At 38.8% G+C, this 26165-nt stretch overlaps 1 protein-coding gene across 3 annotated transcripts in view; it reads right to left on the bottom strand.

Annotated features, from left to right (window-relative positions):
• RGSL1 (regulator of G protein signaling like 1) overlaps positions 1-26165 on the bottom strand; it is a 102544-nt gene that overhangs the window by 9404 nt on the left and 66975 nt on the right. For all 3 annotated transcript variants that reach the window (XR_012429840.1, XM_005540166.4, XM_065535660.1), the window contains 7 exons: positions 24822-25015; positions 22262-22379; positions 21693-21813; positions 19778-19907; positions 10576-10750; positions 2485-2623; positions 2116-2240 (listed from right to left, as the gene is read on the bottom strand). Coding sequence is in view for 2 of the 3 variants with exons in the window: in XM_005540166.4 (XP_005540223.3) it covers positions 2116-2240; positions 2485-2623; positions 10576-10750; positions 19778-19907; positions 21693-21813; positions 22262-22379; positions 24822-25015 (1002 nt within the window). In the remaining variant the exon portion in view is untranslated. The remainder of the gene's footprint in view (positions 1-2115; positions 2241-2484; positions 2624-10575; positions 10751-19777; positions 19908-21692; positions 21814-22261; positions 22380-24821; positions 25016-26165) is intronic.

Here is a 26165-nt window from a genome sequence, read left to right as displayed (position 1 = left end):
GGCCTTTATTCTGAGGCCTCCTCTTTGTCCAGACCTGGCTCCAGTGGGGGCCTGGCATGGGCAGTTTGTTGGGACTTCTTTCTGGAACCATCAGTGAATGGAGCCTGTAAAGGGCCTGCTATCCCGAGGCCTGGGGTGAGGTTCACCCCTGAGGTGCACCCCAGCATCAGACTCTGTCATCCCTATCTGACCCCACCTGGTATGGCCAGAGTGTCCGAAGGGCTTTTGCTCAGGTCCTAATCCTAGTTTCCACACTGACCCTTACTGAGAGCCTTGACCACCTCACTCTATTCCCAGCAGGCCCTTCCCTAGAATAGACCTGGTTTCTCATGTGAACTCAGATTTATATACTCTTTATGACTTTTATGTTCTCTAGAAGCCTGTGCAATACTCACCACCATCTCTTCCTTCCTGGTTCCAAGCCCCTTGTTATCCCTACCTTCAGCCAGTCCTTGGACTGGACCTCTTGGAGGTCAATCTTGGCTAAGACTGAATTTATTTTCTCTGGCGCTTTGGCTCTGGTGGTTTTGCCTGCTGCCCTCCTCCCCTCTCTCTGAGGGACAGTCTGTTCTATCCCAGTAGACTTTTCCCATTTCACTTGCTGAACTGGGTCTCCTTCCCCTAATGGACCTCCCAATATGCCACACATGCATTACTTATAGTGATGAGAGACCAAGAGACCTGGTTTCTAATGCTGGTTTTACCACTTACCAAGTGATTCTAGGCAAGTCCCTCAACCACTCTGAACCTCAGTCTCATCTGTAAAGCAGGGATAGTAATACTCCTCCCCACCCACTGCATAGGGTTGTGGAGAGGTTCATTTAAGATAATATATGTAAACACAATTTGCATAATATAAATTTCTTTATAAGTATGTAGGAAAGTAAGTAAAGAAACTGCAGGAGGAACAGGAATCCAAAGCCTCCCTAAAGCATGTCTCATTTTTCTAAGCACATAGGAGACAGCTGAACACTGGCTCATTCAAGTGAAGCATGTATTTCTCAGAGGTTCCCAATCCCTCCAAAAGTCTCTGGGTGAATATCTATTTAGTCCTTGCTAGGAGAACTAGAATTAAGTTCTAGACAACATTTGATGATCAAAAGGTTAAATTGCTTGTCTTGAACTTAGATTTTTGTACTTCTCTCAGTTCTGTATTAAATAATTTATTATCTTAGGGATTTTAAAATAAAGGTTAGAGATTGGTAAGCAATTTCACACTTCTGTTTTAATAAAATAACTTTTTTTTTTGGTGGAAGATGGGAAATTCTAAGAGTCAAAGTCACTTTATAATCTAAGTGTCATGATTATCTTTGTCTGGGAACATTTCAGTCAGGTGTCCTCTGGTCACTACCACCCAAGGCACTGCCATTCACCATGTGGAAGATATGAGCTGAAACTCTGGCAGACCACAGGAATAAATAACCAGCTGGGAGGGCTCAGGCTAAATCTCCACAGGACAGGTTAGAAACCAGTGCACCATAGATTGCATTTGGCCACAAAATATCTGCATATATTTTGCTTGCTTCATTTTTGATTTTTGGCCTTCACAGGTTCTTCACCATGTTTTAGTTTTGTTAGTTGCCATATTTGCCACTTTAACCTTGGAAGAGATGAAATACACATTTGAATGTCTAGCTCCTCTTGATAATTGGAGTATCTAGCAACTGTGTCCCCCTCAGTGGTAATTATGGGGATTTGAGCACAGCAGAGCAAAACACTTCTGGCTTACTTTCTTCATGCAGCTCCTTAAGCACAAGCAGTTGTGTTAGCCTCAACAGAATTTCTCCCCAAGTGGCTGTGGTTCAGTCTTACCTTCTTGTGAGAAACCCAGGCCTATGAAAATCTCACATTCTTGCTCCAAGCAAGCATAGAAAGAGGAGGGATGGGAAACCAGGCATTTTGGTTCTCAGTCTTACTCTGCCTTCCATCTGTGGATTCAGTGATTGGTGTTCTGTGTGAGGGATGGAGTGAGGTGAATAGGATAAGAAAACACCATCTCAGTTCCCCCTAGATACTGGAAAAATGAAACAGAGTGCTAGAGGAAGACAGAAAACTCTCTCCAAACTAAGTGTGTTTTCCTGACCTGGCAGTCACTGAATAAGGAGAAATACTTACCTTTTCCAGAAGTACATAATGACGGGGAAGACAGACATGATAGCCCCATGGAAGACGCTCCGATCTAGGTAGCCCTCTGTGATGGCAACAAGGATGGCATCCTTCTGGGACTCAGAGACATTCACCTACCCGCAGAGTGGGAGCCTGTCACTGACGGAAGCTCCAAGGGAAGGCAGAAAACCTCTCCTGGCCCCCAGAACCCCATGACCACCCCCTCTCCAAAAGGCAGATGGTTTTCATGGAGTTGCTGGGTAAAGTATATTTAGTTGGCCAGGACTTACAAGGTGCCTGATAATTAGCTTTCTAATTGTCCTTGTGGGGGAAATGCTTCTTGGTGAAAGGCCAGAGTGGAGTGGGAGTCTTTCTTACCCTCAGCTTTGGAGGGATGTCAGAATTCAGGAAGAGTTTTTGGATAATGTTCATTTTGGACCGCATTAGGATCACATCATTCTCATTGTATGCCCGGTTGACCTGCAGCATGTGGGCTGAACTTACCAGATTATTAAATCTAAAAAAGAAATGTGAAGTAGGAAATGAGGAGGAGAAGATGAAAACAGTGACTAACAAGGCCCCCAGCCTAGACTCATTTCTGGCCCAAAAAAGGCAAGGCCAGCTCTAGGCCAGGTTGTGACTTTATTCATTCAGTCATAATTCATCCATTGGCAAATACTGAGCACTTACCACAGGTCAGATAACACGTCAAGTGCCCCTTCAAGTGCATTGAATTCCTTCACCACAAATCCCCTTGTTCATCCCACCTTCCCTTCTTCACCCATTCTGGCCCTGCAGCTTTGGCACCTCTAATGACTTAAAGGCCTAAGGACTATCTTGCTCTTCCCTCTCCTGTGCTGGCCTGAGGCAAGCCCTGAGATGCAGGCAGGTCCCACTCCTGTAGAGCACTTAAAGGCAATGAAAGGAGGTTTGGACTTAATTCCAGTGGTAATGGAAAGCCAGTAGAAGATTTTCTTTTTTGTTGTTTTTTTGAGATAGAGTCTCACTCTGTCGTCCAGGCTGGAGTGCAGTGGCGCGATCTTGGCTCACTGCAAGCTCTGCCTCCCAGGTTCACGCCATTCTCCTGCCTCAGCCTTGCGAGTAGCTGGGACTACAGGCGCCCGCCACCACACCCGGCTAATTTTTTGTATTTTTTAGTAGAGACAGGGTTTCACCTTTTTACCCAGGATAGTCTCGATCTCCTGACCTCGTGATCTGCCCACCTCGGCCTCCCAAAGTGCTGGGATTACAGGCGTGAGCCACCGCGCCCGGCCACCAGTAGAACATTTTAGGCAGGAGAATGATCTAGTCTGGTTTGTGTTTTTAATAGGCTACGCTGGTTGTTATACAGAGAATAGTTTGTAAAGGTCAAGCGAGGAAGAAGAGGCAATGTGGTGGGAATGGGAGCAGCAGCAGGTGAGGCTATGCACTCTGACTAGTATCTCCCTCTGCTCCTCCATTGCCTCCCCCTACATCCTTTATTATCTGACTAACCCCTAGTCTTCCTTAGCTTAGATTACCCAAGAATTTTGGGTCTCCCGAGAAACCATACCTGAGGACTCACAGTTGTCTAAATACTCTTCCTGCGCCTGATTCTCCCATAGCACCTATCATCCTGAGACACTTCCTAACTTTTGTTTGTGTCTTTTCTGCCATCCTCGTTAGTTTGTGGGATCTTAGAAGTAGAGAGCACGTCTTAGTTGTTTTTTGTATATCCGGTGTCAAACCCAGTGTTCAGTAAAGAGTGAGCAATCAACAAGCATTTGTGGAAATGAGCTAAATCCATCACTGGAGTGCAGTAGAAGATCTCTTAACCAAACTCTTCTAACTGATGCATGAGTTACCAGGTGTCTACATTTTTGAAAAACACACTGACTGATGCCCATGATATGCTGACTGCATAGATTAGAGGGACATCTTTAGTAAACTCTCACCTTTCTCAAACTAGTAGAAGTGAATGTGTACCAGGAGTTGTGTTTCTTCCCAAGTATCTTTCCCTATTGTAAAGATAATTAGTAACTATAATTTCTATAATTAGTAACTTGTGAAAACTGATAAAATATAAACATGAAAGAAAAGTTATTATTTCTATGAAAACAAATTAGAATGTTTTGGAAATTCTAATGAAGGCAAGTAGCTTTTTAAAAAAGTGCTGTTGGCTGGGTGCAGTGGCTCACACCTGTAATTTCAGGACTTTGAGAGGATGAGGTGGGCGATCAGACCCAGGAGATCGAGACCATCCTGGCCAACGTGGTGAAACCCCGTCTCTACTAAAACTACAAAAATTAGCTGGGCGTGGTGGCATGTGCCTGTAGTCCCAACTACTTGGGAGGCTGAGGCAGGAGAATCGCTTGAACACGGGAGGCGGAGGTTGAAGTGAGGCAAGATGGTGCCACACTCCAGCCTGGTGACAGAGTGAGACTCCGTCTCATAAAAACAAAAACAAAAGACTGTTGAGTTAGGTGGGGCCAGGCAGTTTAAAACATAAGAAAAAGGTATAAAAATCCAGAAGGATTGAATTGCTTCACAGTAATCTTTAAATTCTCTTCCACTTTAAAGAAATAAAAATTAAAATCAGTAGACAGACACTCTAGGTTCCAAAATGTTAGCATGGAAGCAAGTTGGCTTCATTCTCCCATATGGAAACTCAAAACAAACAAATAGTACTGAGATTATTACCAGCAATATCTCAGAACTCAAATATAATGAGACAGAGGAGAAAAAAGTAAAAAGAATGAAAAGTAATGAAGACACCTATAAGATATACAAAATTACTTCAAAAGAGCAAATCTAAAAATCATTGGTGTTCAAGAGGGAGTTGAGCAAGAGCAAGGAAAAGAAAACTTATTCAAAACAACAACAGAAAACATTCTGAAACTTGACATAGACATACATGTTCAGGTACAGGGAGGTCAGAGAACATTAAATAAATTTGACTCAAATAAGACTACCCCAAGTATTATAGTAATCAACTCTTAAAGGTCGAGGAAAAAGAGATAATCTTAAAAGCATAAAAAGAAGAAAATAACATACAAAGAAGCTCCAATTCATCAGGCAACAGACTTCTCAATAGAAACCATAAAGGCCAGGAGAAAATGAGAAAACATTTTCAAAGTGCTAAAAAAACAAAAAAAATAAAACAAAAACCACCATCCAAGAGTACTGTATCCAGTAAAGCTATCCTTCAACTATGAAGGAGAGATAGCCTTTCTTAGACAAACAAAAACTGAGAAAATTAATGACCAATAGACATATCTTATAAGAAATGCTAAAGAGAGTTCTTTATACTGAAAGAAAATGACACTAACATGCAAGAAGGAAGCATTTGAAGGTATAAAACTCATTGGTAGAAGTGAGTGCACAGACCAACCCAGAATATCCTAATATAGTAATTGTGGTGTGCAATTCACTCATAACTCTAGTATGAAGCCTAAAAGACAAATTTATCAGAAGGAACAATAGCTGAAGCAATCTGATAAGAGACAAGCAATAAAAAAATATGCAAATTGAGACAAAATGTCCAAATGTTGAGAGGATGGAGTTAAAGTGTAGAGGTTCATTTTAGTTTTTTGTTGTTGTTGTTTCTCTTCTTTTCTTTGTGATGTAAGATAAGCTGTCATCTTATTAAAATAATTTGTTATATCCACAAAATATTTTTGGTAATCGTCATAGTAACCACAATGCCGAAACCTATAATAGTTACACTAAAAATAAAAAGCAATGAATTAAAATATAGTACCACAGAAAATTACTTAATCACAAAGGAAGACAGTAAGAAAGGAAGAGAGGAGTTCAAGAACAACTGGAAAACAAGCAACAAAATGGCAGTAGTAAGTTCTTACTTATTAACAAGAATGTTGACTATAAATAGACTCAATTCTCTAATTAAAAGACATACAGTGGCTGGATGGATAAAGAAACAAGACCCAACTACACGCTACCTACAAGAAACTCACTTCACCTATAAAAACACACATAGACTAAAAGTGAAGGGATGAAAAAAGATATTCTATGTGAGTAGAAACCAAAAAAAGAGCTGGGATACCTTTAGCTACATCAGATAAAATAAGCTACAAGTTGAAGACTCTAAAAAGAGACATAGTTATTATATAATGATAAAGGGGTCAATTCAGTAAGAAGATATAACAATTATTAATATCGATGCATTCAAGATGAGAGCACCCAAGTATATAAAGCAAACATTAAAAGATCTAAAGGGAGAGAAAGCTTGCAATACAATAATAGTAGGAGATTTCGATACCCCACTCTTAGTAATGGACAGATTATCCAGACAGAAAAATCAACAACAAAAAATTGCAGTTAAACTACACACCACACCAAATAGGTCTAACTGACATTTACAGAACATTTCACCCAACTGCTACAGAATATACAATCTTTTCATCAGCACATGGAACATTCTTCAAAATATACCACAAAACAAGTCTCAACAAATTTCCAAAAGTAGAAATAAAATCAAGCATCCTGTCTGACCATGATGGGAAACAACTAGAAATCAATACCAAGCAGAACCTTGGAAACTGTTTCCTACAGTACATGGAAATTAAACAACATGCTCCTGAATGACCAATGTGTCAATGAAGAAATAAAGGAGAAAATTAAAAAATTCCTTGAAACAAATGAAGGTGGAAATACAACATTCCAAAATCTATGGACACAACAAAAGCAGTACTAAGAGGAAAGTTTAGAAAATAAATACTTACATCAAAAAAGTAGAAAGACTTCAAATAAACAACCTAATGATGCCCTCAAGAAACTAAAAAACAAGAACAAACCAAACACAAATTAGTAGAAAGAATAAAATATTAATAATAAATATCAGAGCAGAAATAAATGAAATTAAGACTAAAAAATACAGAAGATTAATGAAACAAAAAGTTGGTTTTTTAAAAATATAAACAAAATCATTAAGCCTTTAGCTAGACTGATAAAGGCAAAGAGAAGACCCAAATAAATAAAATCAGAAACAAAAAAGAGACATAGTCATTAGAGATTATTATGTACAACTATACACCAACAAATTGGAAAGCCTAGAAGAAATGAATAAATAAATTCTTGGATACAGAAAAACTACCAGGTTGAATCACGAGGGCACAGAAAACTCAAATGAACAGATAATGAGTAATAAGACTGAAGCCATAATAAGTTTCCCATCAAAGAAGATGCCAGGACCTGATGGCATTAATTCTACCAAAAATTTAAATAAAAACTAATATTAATTCTACTCAAACTCTTAAAAAATGCAAAAGGGGAGAATATTAAAAACTCATTCTACAAAGCCAACATTGACCCGATACCAAAACCAGAGAAGGATGCAGCAGAGAAAAAGAAAACTATAGGCCAATATCACTGATGAACACAGATGCAAAAAGCCTCAACAAAATACTAGAAACCAGATTCAACAACACATTAAAAAGATCATTCACCATCATCTAATGGGATTAATCCCAGGGATACAAGGATGATTCAACATATGCAAATCAATAAACGTGATCTATCACATTAACAGAATCAAGAATAAGAGCCATATGATCATTCCAATAGATGATGAAGCATTCAATAAAATTCAACATCTCTTTATGATAAAAACCCTCAATGAATTGGGTATATAAGAAATATACCTCAAAATAATAAATGCAAATATTTGATAAACTCACAGCTAACATCATACTGAATGGGGAAAAATTGAAAGTTTTTACTCTAAGATCTGGAACAAGTCAAGGATGCCCACTCTCACTACTCTTATTCAATATAGTGGTGGAAGTTCTAGTCAGAACAATTAGGCAACAGAAAGAAATAAAGGGCATCCAAACTGGAAAGGAAGAAGTCAAATTAGCCTTGTTCACAGTTGACATAATCTTATCTTTAGAAAAACCTAAAGACTTCACCAACAGCCTGTTACAACTCATACATCCAGTAAAGTTGCAGAATACAAAATCAACATATGAAAATCAGAAGCATTTATATACAACAACAATGAACAATCTGAAAAAGAAATCAAGAAAGCCATCTCATTGACAACAGCTACAAAAAGCGTAAAATACCTAGGAATTAACTTAAACAAAGAACTGAAAAATACATACAAGAAAATACTGATGGAAAAATTGAAGAAGGCACACACACATACACACACACACACACACACAATTGAAGTATATTCCATGCTCATGGGTTGGAAAACATAATATTATTAAAATGTCTACACTACCCAAAGAAATTTATACATTCAGTGCAATCCCTATCAAAATATTAATGGCATTCTTCACAGAAATAGAAAAAACAATCCTAAAATTTACATGGAACCACAAAAGACCCTGAATAGTCACAGCAATCCTGAACAAAAAGAACAAAGCTGGAGGCATCACTCTAGCTGACTTCAAAATATACTACAAAGCTATAGTTACTAAATCAGCATGGTGCTGGCATTAAAAACAGACACATAGACCCGTGAAACAGAATAGACAATTCAGATATAAATCCATGCCTTTGCAGCCAACGCACTTTTGACACAGGTGCCAAGAATGTACAATGGGAGAAAGGACCGTCTCTTCAATAAATGGTGATAGGAAAACTGAATGTCCATATGCAGCAAAATGAAACCAGACACCTATCTCTCACCACATACAAAAATCAAATAAAAATGTATTAAAGGCTTAAATCTAAAACTGTGAAACTACTGGAAGAAAACATTGGGGAAACACGGCAGGACATTGGTTTGGGCAAAGGTTTTTGTGTAAGAAGCATAGGGAGCCAAAGCAAAAATACACAAATGGATCACATCAAGCTAAAAAGCTTCTGTACAGCAAAGGAAGCAATCAACGAAGTAAAGAGATAACCCACAGAATGGGAGAAAATATTTGCAAACTATCCATCTGACAAGAGATTAATAACCAGAATATACAAGGAGCTCAAACATCTCAATAACAAAAAACCCAAATAATCTGATTTTTTAAATGTGCAAAAGATCTGAATAGACATTTCTCAAAAGAAGACATTCTTGTCTTCTTTTGTCTTTCATATACCCAAAAGGTATATGAAAAACTGCTAAGATCACAAATCATGAGAGAAATGCAAGTCAAAACCACAATGAGATATCATCTTACCCTAGTTAAAGTGGCTATTACCAACAAGATGGGGAATAACAGATGCTGGTGAGCGTATGTAAAAAGGGGAAACCTTGTATCTGGTTGGTGGCAATGTAAATTAGTATAGCCACTGTGGAAAACAGTATAGAGCTTCCTCAAAAAGCTAAACATAGAACTACCATGTGATCCAGCAATCCTAATACTGGGTATATATCCAAAGTAAAGGAAATGAGTATGTTGAAGAGATATTTGCACTCCCGTGTTTATTGTAGCACTATTCGCAATAGCCAGAATATGGAGTCAACCTAAGTGCCCATCAGTGGATGAATGGTTAAAGAAAATGTGGTGTATACAGATACACAATAAAATAGTATTAAGCCACAGAAAAGAACAAAATCCTGTCATTTGCAGCAACATAATCATTTGTAGGTGATTATGTTAAGTGAAATAAGTCAAACACAGAAGGACAAATATCACATGTTTTCACTCATATGTGGTAGCTAAAAAAGTGGATCTCAGGTCATTACCAGAAGCTGGGAAGGGTAGGGGGTGGGGGGATGAAGGAAGTCAGTTTGATCAAGGGGTACAAATACACAGTTAGATAGAGGAAGTAAGACCTAGTGTTCCATGGATCAGTAGGGTGACTATAGTTAGTAATCATCTCTCGTACATTTCAAAATATCTAGAAGAGAATAATTTGAATCTGTCTAGCATAAAAAAAAATAAAGAAGATGATGGATATCTCAAGTACCCTGATTTGATCTTTACACATTATATGAATGTATCAAAATATCACATACACCTCCAAAATATGTAAATCTATTATGTATCAATTAAAAAAAATTAGTAGACAGCTTTCGGGGTATAGTCTATACAAGAAAAATTTACAGACCTTCCATTGTGGATTGACTTTGGTTTTACATAAAAAATTTGACAGGTGAATTAATGTACACTAGTATGTCTTAACTTAAAAATATCTGTTTAATGTCACACAGACACACACACAATTTGTATTATCATAATTCCTGGCTTTAACTAAAGAATATTGGTCCCATGGTGTTACATAATAGGACTTTTCCACATTTATAAATAATGGAGAAAAACATGCTTCCCTTTTCTGGGACTAAGCAACTGCATTTTGACAGTGGAATTTCTGGAATACTGAAGAGCTTTTAGGACCCAAAGAATAGAAAGATGGAAATCAACTGAGTGACGGCATACAGTAAGATTTTCAGAAGGAGAGATTCTTACTGGGCAGGGCTGAAATCACTGTGTCTCTAACAGATCAAGCCAGTTTCTGCTGGGTAGTCCTAAGGATGAAAAGTCATTTTCAGGGCAGACGAAAGAGAGGTGGGAAACTTACTTTTCCATTTCAGAAAAGAAATATAGATCATTGATCACAAAGTTGACAGTGATAATCCTGTGGCCAAATACACGACGCTTTACAAGGGTTGTGTCTCCATTCTCTTGGTCTGCACTCCGGACATTTGTGGAGGGTGGAGCTGAACGTCCCGATGTGTTGTGTGATGTGGTGAAATCTGAGAGAGAAAGAAGAAGGAATTACAATCTTGTTTGATCAAGTCACTCTTACCCTCAACCTGGGCATAACAAAAAGAAGAAAGGAGACTGTGAATCTACCCTTTTGGCCTACTGAAATAGTCACTTTCTGCCATTGGGCTCAACCTTTTACTTGGACTTGAAAAATCCAACTACTCAGATAGTACGACAACACACATAAAACATATGTCAACTGAAGGTGCTTATCTCATAGAAATGGAATCACACCACAGTTATGCTAATCCCTAAGGTTTCTGCAGAGACTGTGAAAATGAAACATGCAGATGTGACCTTCCAAATGGAGTGTGTAGCACTGATGGTGCTTACTCAAGTTTTATCAGGAAGTAATTTAGGAGCAAATGAGGAAAGCAGCACAAAGAAAAAGTCAAAATATCAGGAGTAAAGAAGTTTATTAAGGAAACCGAGGGTAGAAAGCTAGAGTACAAAAGAGAGTAACAAGTACAGGAGTACTATTTAGGTAGTTTAGGTAGTAAATATTCTCACTGTAATAGATTTTTAGCTACTGACGTTTGTTCAGTAGCTCACAAAATTTCAGGATATTTAACAGCTGGCTCTTACCAGCCAGTATGAGCAGCTCCAACTCACTAGAAGATTTGGATTGTGTGTCAGAAAAATAAAATGCTTCCTTTAGAAAGTTTCTTGACTAAATTATATCCAAAGACATCTCTTCATAGGGATTCAGGTCTGAGAAAAGAACAGGTTTGGGCTGGATCTGACAGATAGACCCTGGTTAATTATCTGGCTGGGTTTCAGACAAATATCTAATCTGGCTCTAGAATTTACCATTCTGCCTGCAAATCCTTTATTCTGGAGTGCTGTTCAGGATTTATTGAAGTCGGTGTGGTGCTCCCTATGGCGCAGGTGGGATTCCTTTTGGTGCAGTATTGTATATAGAATGGGAGGGTAACTACAAGAATCCATAAATATCTAGCACTTGTTATGTCTCAGACATTGTGCTAGACCCTAGGGTTACTATACTGAATAAGACATAAGATCCCTCACCTACTATCTTTCAATCTTTCTCTCTTAGACTTGAGTTTGAAGGGAAAAAAAAAGTCTAGATAACAGTGGAAATTGATATGATGGTTAGGGATTCTAGGAAAAGAGGGTGATAAATTCACCCAATAAACCTGGAAGCCATCGGATGCTTGTAAACTGGCTCTGGTAGTAGAGGGGGAGACCTAATTTGTATTATTCGCTAATTTAGGTAGTAAATATTCTCACTGTAATAGATTTTTAGCTACTGACGTTTGTTCAGTAGCTCACAAAATTTCAGGATATTTAACAGCTGGCTCTTACCAGCCAGTATGAGCAGCTCCAACTCACTATTACCTGGGAATCGTATTTGACTTCTTCCTCTTTCCACATCCAATTAGTCACCAAATATTGTTGATTCTACTTTCTACATATATTTCAAGTGTATCCACTATTGGTCTTTCTTGCAGTGACATTTGTTTAAAGCATCATCATTTTTCACTTGTTCCAAAAGCCGCTTTAGTGTTCTCGGGGTCAGGACTAGGGCCCTGACCTGCTAAGGTGAGGTAGGTGCCTAGGACACAGTTTAAGGAAGCATTCACGATCAACGTGTTACAAGTGTGGGGTTGGCATCTGCATGAGCCTGACGGTCAGTGCCTCCTTAATTTTTGTGTGTTAGATGCCTCCCTTGCCTTACCCTAGTTCCAGCCCCGACTGTGCTTCCTACACTTAATTTTGCTTTTGTGTAGTATATTCCCTACATTACAGTCAGGATGATCATTCTAACTTGGCTACTATTATTAATCTGCTGAATTTTTTTTTTTTTTGAGGGAGTCTCGCTCTGTTGTCCAGGCTGGAGTGCAGTGGTGCGATCTCAGCTCACTGCAAGCTCCGCTTCCAGGGTTCAAGCAATTCTCCTGTCTCAGCCTCCTGAGTAGCTGGGATTACAGGCATGTGCCACCATGCCTGGTTAATTTTTGTATTGTTAGTAGAGACGGGGTGTCACCATATTGGTCAGGCTGGTCTCGAACTCCTGACCTCTGGTGATACACCCACCTTGCCCTCCAAAGTACTAGGATTACAGGCTTGAGCCACCACTCCCAGCCTACTGAAACTTTTTTATCAGAACGTCCACTTTTGTCCAAGATAGAGTGCCAAGGACTGGATTTATCTTCCCTCCAGAAACGATTTTTAAAAATCAGATGAAATATATTGAAACAGTTTTTAAGACACTGACTATCAGAGAATTAAGGACAGTGATCACTAAGATTTGGGAAAAATGAGTGAATCCTACTTCTGCCCCACGTTACCACCTTGAGATAGGATCGATTCCACAGTCAGGGAGGGAAAACCCAGATCAAGTTCGGTGAACTCTGAATTGAGGAGAGGGACCTGAGAGTCCAGTGAGACCAATATGGCTAGAGTTTACAAGATAGAGTTCAAAGAGGAGAGGGAGAACCTGGAAATCTGTGGAGGTTCCCTCAAGTACTCAGCAGAGTGCTGACCAGCTCAAGATATGAGGAAATTACCCAAAGCTTGAGCGTAGGGGGATCTGCAAGCATTAAAGAACGGTCCTTGGTGCTCACACAGAAGCAGAAATAGTGCCTGTTTCCACCGAGAGACTAGAAAAACTCATAATTTATGAGGAATCTAGTAGAATACTCAGGAAGGTTTTACCTCAGTAGTGGAGAATAGCCATACAAATAACATGGCGCTGGATTCACTTAACCAATGATTAAAGGAAGATCCAAAAGAATAAAACTATTTTCGAGTAACTTAACTGCATCCCTGAACAAAGTTCAGGCATATTTTATAGGAAGACAAAAATATCTAACACCTAAAAAGATAAAATTTACAATGTCTGGAAACCTATTTTAAGGTTCTTATCCTTTATCTGAAATACTTGGGACCAGAAGTGTTTCAGATTTTGGAGTTTTGAAATATCCGCATATACACAATGAGACATTTTGGGTATGGAACCCAAATTTTTTTTTTTTTTTTTTTTTTTGAGACGGAGTCTCACTCTGTCTCCCAGGCTGGATGGAGTGCAGTGGCGCGATCTCGGCTCACTGCAAGCTCCGCCTCCTGGGTTCACGCCATTCTCCTGCCTCAGCCTCCCGAGTAGCTGGGACTACAGGCGCCCGCCACCTCGCCTGGCTAATTTTTTGTATTTTTTAGTAGAGACGGGGTTTCACCGTGTTAGCCAGGATGGTCTCGATCTCCTGACCTCGTGATCTGCCCATCTCGGCCTCCCAAAGTGCTGGGATTACAGGCGTGAGCCAACGCGCCCGGCCTGGAACCCAAATCTAAACACGAAATTTATTTATGTTTGTACATTCCTTATACATATAGCCTTAAGGTAATTTTATTTTTTTTCTTGGGGACACTGAATAAATTGTGTATTGCACCTCTCCCTGCATTTTGACTGCAACCTGTTACATGAGGTTAGGTGTGAAATTTTCCATTTGTGGTGTCATATCAGTACTCAAAAAGTTTTGGATTTTGGAGGATTTCAGATTTTGGATCTTCAAAAGACACTACTTAAAAAATGAAAAAGCAAGCCATCAACCGAGAGAAAATATTTTCAAAATATATCCATCAAAAATATTCCCAGATTATGTAAAGAATTCTTATAATCCAATAATAAGACAACAAAGTTCTTAAAAAATGGGCAAGAGATACGGAAAGACACTTCACTAAAAATAGCACAATATGTATGGCAAATTGTATGGTTTGGCCGTGTCTTCACCCAAATCTCATCTTGAATTCCCATGTGTTGTGGGAGGAACCTGGTGGGAGATAATTGAATCGCAGGGGCAGGTCTTTTCTGTGTTGTTCTCATGATAGTGAATCTCATGAGATTTGATGGTTTTAAAATAGGGGAGTTTCCCTACACAAGCTCCTGTCTGCCTGCTGCCATCCACTTAAGATGTGACTTGCTCCTCCTTGCCTTCTGCCATGATTGTGAGGCCTCCCCACCCACATGGAACTGTGAGTCCATTAAAACCTCCTTTTCTTCCCTGCCTCGGGTATGTCTTTATCAGCAGTGTGAAAATGGACTAACATGGCAAGCAAGCACATGAACACATACTCAACATCATTAGTCATTAGACAAAATAAAAATTAAACGAAAACAAAATACCATTACATACCCTCTAGAATGGCTAAAATTAAAAAGATGGATAATACCAAAGGTTGGTGAGGATGGGGAACGATTGAAACTTTCCTACATCGGTGGTGAAAATGCAAAAATGGTACAACCACTTTGGAAAACAGCTTGACAATTCCTTATAAAGTTAACATACACTTACCACATAACCCAGCACTTCTACTTTCAGATATTTACCCAAAGGAAATAACATATATCCACACAAATACTTGTACTTGAATATTCATAGCAGGGTAATTCATAACAGCCCCAAAGTGGAATCAACCCAATATGTAACAATTGGTGAATGCATAAACAAAGTGTGCTATGGTACAATGGAATACTACCCAGCAATAAAAAGGAATGAGCTACTGATATATGCAAGAGCATAGACGAATCTCAAAAGCATCATGCTATATAAAAGCTGGTCACAAAAGACTATTGCATGCATGCACTAAGACTACTGCTTGATTCCATTTATATTAAATTCCTTAAAAGACTAAACTGTAGTATTAGAAAGTAGGTCAGTTGTTGCCAGACCAGAGAGTAGTAGTGGAAGGGGAAGGGTGTTGATTAAAAAGACACATAAAGGATTTCTTGTGATGAAGCAAGTATTCTATATCATGACTGCAGAGATACTTACATTCTCAAATTGCACAATTAAAATTGGTGAATTTTACTGTATAAAATTGTAGCTTAAAAAGTGATTCTAAAAAGTAATTTAAAAATAAATGGAAAGAAAAGAAAACAAAGCAGCAAGAATGCGTAACTCTTGAGGATTTTTGTTTAAAAGGGATACAGACAAATGTGCCAGATAATTTGAGGAGAATGTAGAATCAGGGAGAATTTATTATTAATTTTTGCTTGAGAAGTACTATGTCATATTTGGTGCCAACTGAGTAATCCAGCAGAGAAAATAAAAATGATGCAGGAGAATAAGTAAAAATGACTGGATGAATGCCCTTGAGTAGATGAGGGCCTGGATGCTGCTTTAGGAGCAAGGAGAGGCAGCCTACTCAGCGACCAGAGCCTGTGAATACAGAGGAAGCTGACCAGGTGATTCAGGGGAGGGAAGCTGTAAAACTTCTCTTCTGATTGCTTCTGTTTTCTCAGATACTAAACACACACATACTCCTAAGAAAATCAGTAAGATGAATGGAGTGGAAGTTCCAATGGGAATCAAAGTTTGTTTGAGGCAGGACCACTATAGAAGGAGTATGAAAACACATGTACATTTTAAAAGGCAATAGTAAAATAAATGCTTGTGTTCAAGATAGGAGTTGCATCTGTGACGGGTAAAAGGGCACCAGGTGTCATCTGAGTTACGTCATTTTCTATTTCTTGGCTTGGATGATGGGTATTCAGCTGCTCATATAGTCACTTATAAGTATGCTGTATTTCAAATAAAAGAACTTAGACCAGTGGCAGGCTGAGTGTCACAAGCTCTTCACTGTATCTAAGGGGAACTGGAAGTCTGGTAGACCTCCTATTGAATTGGATAAGTACAGGTCTTGGGTTCTTACATAATATTGAGGAAGTGGGTAGTCAAAGAATAATGAAACAGGACTTCCTACCATTCTGGGGCATGAGGGCTTGAGCTGGTTTTATTTAAAAGAAGAAACAAAAGAACTAGAACTATTTTTTTTTTTTCTTTTTGAGATAGAGTCTTGCTCTGTCACCCAGACTGGAGTGCAGTGGTGCAATCTCGGCTCACTGCAAACCCTGCCTCCTGGTTCAAGCGATTCTCCTGCTTCAGCCTCCCGAGTAGCTGGGATTACAGGTGCATACCACCATGCCCAGCTAATTTTTGTATTTTAGTAGAGATGAAGTTCCACCATCTTGGTTAGGCTGGTCTCTAACTCCCAACATCAAGTGATCCACCCGCCTTGGCCTACCAAAGTACTGAGATTATAGGCATAAGGCACCATGCCTGGTCTGCTAGAACTATTATTGAAGCCAAAATACTTGGTTGTGAAGCAGTTCATAAAAGATATATACAAACTTTTTAAAAATTAAAATAAATAATATTAAGATACCAATAGAAAAATAGACAACGGGCATAAACAGTTCAAGAAAGAATACAAATGGCCAGTAAATAAAGATGCTCAACTACTAAAGAAATATAAATAAGAATAGACTATCTGGCACATTATTTTTTATTTACCAGGTTGACAGTTTTTTAAAATGTACAACACACTGTGTTGATGAGAATGTGAGAAACCAGACACTAGTTTATATGGTTGGCAAGAGTTTAAATTAGTGCAATGTTTTTGGAGGGTCAAAATTTAACTGTTTTTAACCATTTACCCATCATTCCCATTTTAAGGAACTTGTTTCATAGAAGCACACAATTGCAAAATATGCATGTTTTGCAGCATTGGTTTTTTTTTAAATTTTAATCATTATTTTATTTATTTATTTATTATTATACTTTATGTTCTAGGGTACATGTGCACAACATGCAGGTTTGTTACATATGTACACATGTGCCATGTTGGTGTGCTGCACCCATTAACTCGTCAATTTACATTAGGCATATTTCCTAATGCTATCCCTCCCCACTCCCCCCACCCCACAATAGGGGTGTGATATTCCCCTTCCTGTGTCCAAGTGATCTCATTGTTCAATTCCCACCTATGAGTGAGAACATGCGGTGTTTGGTTTTCTGTTCTTGCGATAGTTTGCTGAGAATGATGGTTTCCAGCTGCATCCATGTCCCTACAAAGGACACAGACTTATCCTTTTTTATGGCTGCATAGTATTCCATGGTGGATATGTGCCACATTTTCTTAATCCAATCTGTCACTGATGGACATTTGGGTTGGTTCCAAGTCTTTGCTATTGTGAATAGTGCAGCAATAAACATATGTGTGAATGTGTCTTTATAGCAGCATGATTTATAATCCTTTGGGTATATCCCCAGTAATGGGATGGCTGGGTCATATGGTATTTCTAGTTCTAGATCCTTGAGGAATCGCCACACTGTCTTCCACAATGGTTGAACTAGTTTACAGTTCCACCAACAGTGTAAGAGTCTTCCTATTTCTCCACATCCTCTCCAGCACCTGTTGTTTCCTGACTTTTTAATGATCACCATTCTAACTGGTATGAGATGGTGTCTCATTGTGGTTTTGATTTGCATTCCTCTGATGGCAAGTGATGATGAGCATTTTTTCACGTGTCTGTTGGCTGCATAAATGTCTTCTTTTGAGAAGTGTCTATTCATATCCTTTTCCAACTTTTTGTTGGGGTTGTTTTTTTCTTATACATTTGTTTGAGTTCTTTGTAGGTTCTGGATATTAGCGCTTTGTCAGATGAGTAGATTGCAAAAATTTTCTTCCATTCTGTAGGTTGCCTGATCACTCTGATGGTATTTTCTTTTGCTTTGCAGAAGCTCTTTAGTTTAATTAGATCCCATTTGTCAATTTTGGCTTTTGTTGCCATTGCTTTTGGTGTTTTAGACATGAAGTCCTTGTCCATGCGTATGTCCTGAATGGTATTGCCTAGGTTTTCTTCTAAGGTTTTTATGGTTGCAGCATTGTTTAAGTGAAAGTTGGAACAACTCAAATGTCATCAAAAGAGTCATGATTTGTCACTGCCAATCTTTCCAGTCTCATCTCAAGCATTTGCCCCATCTCATTAATCTCTAGTCCAATTGGCCTGATTGCAGTTTCTGAATTGCACCGTCCTCTTTCTTGTTTAATGATTCTGTGCACACCTAGAAATCACCCTCCTCCCATCCCACCTACTTAACTTGGTCATTTCTGAAAACTCAACTTTATGTCATTTTCTGGGAGACATTTTCTCTGGCCCTGTGCCTTAACTGATAGGATCTCCCTGCAATTATCATTGGGATCACTCATCACAATTATATAATAATAGCAGTAACACTAGCTAACCCTCTTATAGCATGTACTATTGCCAAGCATAGTTCTAATAACCCTGTGAAATAGAAACAATTCTCATTCCCATTCTACAGATGAGAAAACAGAGATACAAAGTAATTTTCCCAAGGTCCTTCAACTAGAAAGTAGCAGATTCAAATCCAGGCACTCCAGCTCCAGTATCTGTGGCTTGTATTTTCTGTTTGAAATCTGTAGGTGCTACAGGGCAGATCCTCTGCTGCAGGCTCACTACTGTTCACTACTGTATCTCCAGCACCTGGCAAACTGCTTGCCACATAGCAGATTTTCAAAAAGTGTGTTAAATGAATGAATGAATGAGTGAAGCTGTTGAATTAATCCATATAATGGACATTTTATGGCAGTCAAAAACAAGTCAGATATATGTCTACTGATACAAAATGATGTCCAAGATACATTATTGAGCAAAAAAAAAAAAAAAAAAAAAAAAAAAAGCAAATTACAAATCAAATATGTGGGATCAATTTTGTGGGAAAAGTAAATATTAAGATACATATACAGAAAAATAATTAGGAGGTAAGTTTACAAGCATTAACAATGTTATCTCTTGAGGGAATTTCACTTCTATACTACATATTTCTGTAATTGTTGTTACCTCTTTCTTTATTAACAGCATGTATTACTTTATAAGCAGAAAAATTTTGAAAATAATTTTTAAAGACCAAATTCAAAAACATAAGGAAATTATTTTGTAAAATGAAAGATTTTGCAGTGCCTTAGGTTAATTATTCCCTACCCTTGCTGGTTCCTTAAGCAGAGACCTCCGGGCTTGCATCCTCTCTAGGCAGGCCTGGGCTTGGTTTTGCACACAGGACCTGGGGTCTTTTTGCTAGATTCCAGGCTGACACAGGCATGACACAAAACAATAAGCTTCTTAGGTGGGCTGACCCTCATGGCTAAAATATCAACAGGGAGTGGGGGTAAATACAGAAATGACTTACTTTCCTTGCTGTTTTGCATTTCCTGGCGAAGATAGTCTTCAAATTCCTGGCGCTTATTAGGATTCAACATAAATCTGCGGTACTTGCAAAAGCTCCTGATAAAGCTGATCATTCTCAGCCAGCCTTTCTTCTGGGGAAAGAAAGAGGAGTATAACATGTTCATTAGTATAGTTGCTGTTCACTGAGAGTCTACTGTGTGCCAAAACTTGGCATTCATTCCATTTAATCCTCACAACACCTCCATAAAGGAATAATTTTCAGCTCCAATTTAAAGGTGAGGAAACTCAGGTTAGAGAGCTTGTATTATCTGCCCGTAATTAAGTAGCTGGTGGGTGAAAGATTTCAGCTTCAACAGACTGGAGCCATTTGCCCATGCTCCTTCTACCATAGCCTTTCAACAGTGAAGATGTGAGATGCTGTGATTGGGAGAGGGAGCATGAGAGCTAAAAACTGGAAGAAAAGAGGACAGAAATAAAGAACCAAAGGCTCAGGCAAATTTGGAAACACTGAAGGAATAAGGAAATGAGCAAAACCATTTCTAAGCATTTAAAAAATAAAATATAATTATTTGCCCCACTCATACACCTACATACACACACACACAAACACACACACACACACATGCACGCGCACGCACATGAATTTCATAAGTTTCTTCATCTGTTTTTTAATAGGTACCTAGGAACCACTGTACATTTTATTTGTCCTTCAAGAAATTGACACTTAGAGCCAGAAAGACTCTTGTTGATTAACTAGTTCAGTTATCTCAGTCTACAGAGAGGGAAACAACATAAGCATGGCTTTAGACAGAAAGCAGTGAAGTATAAAACGCACTGAATTTGGGATCAAAAAGTTTGAGTCTGGAGCTCAGCTTCTCAGAACCGAATTGTGTAATTTGGGTCAGGTTGCTTAACCTATGTCTCCATGTCTCCATGTGTAAGCTAGAAACAATAGCCCTTCAGGGTTGCAGTGAGACTTAATGGTTATATGTAAACCCCAATGCAATGCTTGACAAAGAGTAGGTATTAAGTACATGTTGGTTTCCTTTTATCTTATTTTCTAAGAACTGGAAGGTCTGAAATTAAACCAAGTGCACTGGTTCTGGGTACAGTATTCTTTTTAGTAGTCCATATGACCATTCATGGTGCCCTGACATGGAGTTTATTCATATATGGAGGAAATACAGAGGAGAAAAAGAAGAGTAACACATTTTCATCCCTGAGTACTGGATCAATGGACTTAGGCATTATTTTCTGAGATATCTTAGAATGATCTTTGGAGTCAGATCAAGCTGGGCTAAAATTTTTCTGATACTGACCAACTCAAACACAGTGAGCAAGTGATTCTCTAACGGGGCATGTATTTTTTGTTGTTGTTCTCAAACCATATAGAGACTTTCCTGAGTAACATTCCTGTCTCCTCTTTCTTCCTTTTTTTCTGTCCTCCCATAGGACAAAGAATGAGCTAGATAGTTTGAAAGAAGGAAATGGTGTTCTCAGTACTTTGCATTCTCACTCTGGTTTGTTTGTCTGCAAGACACCTGTTTCAAGCTCACCTTTTGTTATACAGCAAGAGGCTCACCCTGGTAAGTGGAGGTCTAAGTTGTTCCATTAGACCAGTGACTAGGTTTGTAAGTTTAATTTGGGTGCAGAGGACCAGCAAAATCACTTTGCTTCATTGCCAATCCATGTCCTCCACACTAACTTTCAACTAGAAGAACTCCATGTGTCCAACCCCTGTACCTATTACTCAGTTGATTCCAATCACAGGTAGAGAAGAGAGGGACTTCTTAAATCCCTAGTATAATAATTTGAGTCTCAGATTCCTCCTTTGCAAAATGGGGATTTAAAAACCTACCCCCAAGACGATGGTTTTCTTGTCTCTAATGTCTTGTTTCACTTTCTTCTTCACTAACCTGGGATTCCTGTAGGTAAGTTGACACTATCTTTGAGGGCTTCCTAGACGAAACTTGTACTTCACTTTGCACTTCCACCTCCTCAGGGCGAGGTGGGAACAGGTCTTGATAATCTTTAAACCTGCCAGAAAGACATCAGGAATATCAAACAGGACAAAAATCTAGCACATAAAAGATAACGGTCCAGGCAAACCTACCTCAGCCTCTAGAGGAAGTCTCAGTGGTAATTGGGGAATGGTAAAATATTGAAAAATTATCTTCTTACTCTATCAGACCTTTGTTAATGTCAGCCAAACCTTCCTGAGCAACACTGTATTGTTTCTTGTTAATGCAAATGAACAGAAATGTGTATGTGTGTTTTTTTTTTTTTGTGTGTGTGTGTGTGTGTGTGTGTGTGTGTGTGTCAGGTAGATAGGTAGGAAAGTTCAAGATAAATTTGACTTTTTATTTTGTAGAGAGGCTCTGGCAATGAACTATGAAAATGGATTATGAAACCCTTGATGAATATGGCTTTCAGAAGCCAAGGAGCAACTCCAGGAAGAATCCTTTCCTTCATTGAGTATACTCACCACTTTTCTTCTATAGATTTCATAATATATCCCTGGAGAATTAATAGGGTGGTTGTGGTGACATGACGCGTGGGACTGATTTCTTTGATAATAGGGGCATCACACTGCAGCATTTCTTCTAGAAAATGCAAGAGGGAAAAGAAGCCGTAATCCTCATCTACCATTTCTGAGATAGCTGGTGGTTTTTTTATCTTAGAGTCTCACAGCCCCCATTTTCAATCTGGCTAGACTCTGATCCCGCCATAGTTTGTTTGAAAATCTCCAAAGCATATTTGAAATGTTATGTGCAAATGCATTTGTAAACCAAAAGCTTTTCCTCATTGAGTTTCATTCAAATTTTGAGGATGAGTGCTTACGGGGAAAGAAATTTTCAAAGGACTTATTTCTGCAGCTGGTTTGAAAAATTCGGATTTAGAGAGAGAGCAGAAGGATTGTAGTTAGATTGCTGGGCAGATGGGGAATCCAAGATTCCAGGTAAGTATTGTGAGGGCAGTATGGTTCTCCAGTTGTTCAGAAACTTGTGTTCATTAATGAGACTTGAAAATAATCAAAGATAGGATGTGGAAACTCTTCCTCTTCTAGCTCATTCAAAATATTGTACAGATTTCAACATCCTGAGATCAACAAATAAATATTGCTTACAAATAAAGATTTGCTAATTTGACCTATTTTTCTATATTTTCTATATTCATAAAAATTTATTTTCTTATCTTGGTTTACTACAAGCAAAAAACAAACACACAAAAATACCATCTGTGACAAAACAGGAGGCTTTATCTTCACTGCTTTGCATTACTTGCAACTTCTGCTTTTAGACAAGATTTTATTTACCATATTTACCCTCCCACCTTAGGAAACAATATAAGACACAACTTATGAAACAAAGATTTTCAGGCATACAGTTCTCCTTCCCAGTACAACTTTCTTCACAGTTCATGGGTGGTGGATACTCCACCTTTGCAGGCAGTTAACTCTTGCTTTTTGTATCTAACTTCAGGCTAGTTGGTTTAATGGTCAAATGACTTGAATTTGAATTCAAGTTCTACCAAGTGTACAAGCTAGTTAACTTTTCTGTGTTTCCTTTTCTTCATTAGTAAAGTGGAGCTGCCTATCCCTATAGTACAGGGATTAAATAAAATTCTATTTTTAGAATTAAATAAAATTAAATGAAATGAGAGGATACATGTGAAAGTATCTTAGACTTGGCTCCTTTTACTAGCGATATAGTTTGACTCTGTGTCCCCACCTAAATCTCACCTTGAATTGTAATAATCCCCATGTGTCAAGGGCAGGACCAGGTGGAGATAATTGAATCACGGGGGTGATTTCCCCCATGCTGTTTCAGTGATAGTGGGTGAGTTCTCATGAGATCTGATGGTTTTACAAGGGCTTCCCCCTTTGCTGGGCACTCATTCTCTCTCTTGCCACCCTGTAAAGAGGTGCTTTCCACCATGACTGAAAGTTTCCTGAGGCCTCCCCAGCCATGTGGAACTGTGAGTCAATTAAACCTCTTTTCTTTATAAATTACCCAGTCTCAGGTATTTCTTCATAGCAGTATGAGAATGGACTAATACAGTAAATTGGTACTGGGAGTTGGGCTGCACCCTGCAGAGCCACAAGAGTGGAGCTGCCCAAGGCTGTGGGAGCCCACCTATTGTATCAGTGTGACCTGGATGTGAGATATGAAGTCAAAGGAAATCATTTTGGAACTTTAAGGTTTAATGACTGCCCTACTGGATTCTGGACTTGCATGGGAACTGAGTTCCTTTGTTTGGGCCAATTTCTCCCATTTGGAATGGGTGTATTAACCCAATGCCTGTATCTCCATTGTTTCTAGAAGTAACTAAGTTGCTTTCGATTTTACAGGCTCATAGGCAGAAGGGACTTGCCTTATCTCAGATGAGACTTTGGACTTGGACTTAATGCTGGAATGAGTTAAGACTTTGGGGGAATGTTGGAAGGCATGATTGTGTTTTGAAATGTGAGAACATGAGATTTGGGAGGGGCTGGGGGGGAGTGATGTGGTTTGGCTCTGTGTACCCCACCCAAATCTTACCTTGAATTGTAATAATCCCCACGTGTCAAGGGCAGGACCAGGTGGAGATAATTGAATCATAGGGATGATTTCCCCCATGCTGTTCTCATGATAATGAGTGAGTTCTCATGAGATCTGATGATTTTACTAGGGGCTTCCCCCTTCATTTGGCACTCATTCTCTCTCTTGCTGCTCCATGAAGAAGTGCCTTCTGCCATGATTGTAAGTTTCCTGAGGCCTCCCCAGCCATGTGGAACTGTGAGTCAGTCAATCCTCTTTTCGTTATAAATTACCCAGTCTCAGGAATTTCTTCACAGCAGTGTGAGAACAGAGTAATACAACTTGTATTAAGACTTTGGATTTATTTTTACTGTTCTCTGCTTTTGCCTTCCCTCTTAATCTGTCTCAATATTGCCCCATGTGGCTGCTGCTCTGTACCACTCTCTCTGGGGGCTCACACGAGACAGGCTATTCTCTTAAGACACTAAAGAGAGAGAGAAAACAGGATCAGAAGAGGATGCATACCAGGAGAGAGTTGGCCTTGGAAGAAAGTCTTGATTACGTTTTCTATGAGAGACTTGCAAATCTTTTCACTGGTCTCCATACTGATCTTCTGTACAGCTATGAGGAATTGCAATGGGCTTTCAGCCTTCCGTTCTTTGAGGAACTCCCTGAAGAACTCTAAGTGCTGTGTATTTAAGAGGACTTCTGTCAAGTTTCTGGAAAACAAGAAAGCATCTTTGGTAGAGAGGAAGGAATGATGATTCTGGATTCTGTTTCAATTAGAAAATGTGGAAGGGCATTGCCCAGGCTATAGGACCTTTAGCCATATGTGAAGAGCATTGTGGATGGATTGGCTAAATCTGTCTATTTCTTTGGTGATTAACTTGAACTTTTATGTACTGTTTCTAAGCTTGGTCCAATATCTTTCTTCCCAATGGAAGATGAAGGTAGATATTTTAACGGGGACAATTTTTTCAAGGGAATTCTCTTTTTACATTATGGATTCAAAACAACTCCTAATTAGCAGTCATTTCTGTGAGGTGGAGCATGATTAGCAGTTTTCAATTAATGATTCTAAATTTTCTTTGCTGATTTCTTCTTTCACTGCTCCTCAAATAAAGGTGCCCCTAATGTTTCATCCTTAATCCTCTATTCTTTTGCTTTATGGTTTTTCCTGGGTAATCTGTGCCTCCTCTGTGATTTCAATTTTTATTAATATGAGGAAGTGATTTTAAATTTTATTGATATAGTGAATTTATATCTCCAGTTCCCATGAACTCCACTTCTACATTTCAACTGCCCACATCAAACCTCATCTTTATGTTATAGTTATTATTTAAACCTCTCTACATACACCCACATCTTGACCAACAACTTCTTCCTTTATACACCTATTTCATTAAGTATAATGTTAGCCATAGATTTTTAATAGATGCCCTTTATCAGAATGAGATAATTCCCTTCTATTCTAATTTTATTGAGAGTTTTAAAAGTCACACGTGTGTGTTAGATTTTGTAAAAGCCTTTTTTTCTACATCAACTGAGATAATCATGTGAATTTCTCCTCCCCTTATTTTATTAATGTGGTGTATTAACTGGTTTTTGCATTCCTTGTATTCCTAGGATAAATTCCACTTGGTAACCCAGGCTGGAGTACAGTGACATGAATACAGCTCACTGCAGCCTTGACCTCCCAGGCTCAAGTGATCTCCCCACTTAGCCCCCAAGTAGCTGTAACTACAGGCATGCACCACCATTCCCCGCTAATAATGTTTGCTTTTTTTTTTTTTTTTTTTTGGTAGAGATGGAGTTTCACCATGTTGCCCAGGCTTGCGTTAAACTCCTGAGCTCAAGCAATCTGCCCAC

This window comes from Macaca fascicularis, chromosome 1, assembly GCF_037993035.2.
Source record: "Macaca fascicularis isolate 582-1 chromosome 1, T2T-MFA8v1.1".
Taxonomy (NCBI): domain Eukaryota; kingdom Metazoa; phylum Chordata; class Mammalia; order Primates; family Cercopithecidae; genus Macaca; species Macaca fascicularis.
This window is presented reverse-complemented; position numbering and strand designations above follow the sequence as displayed.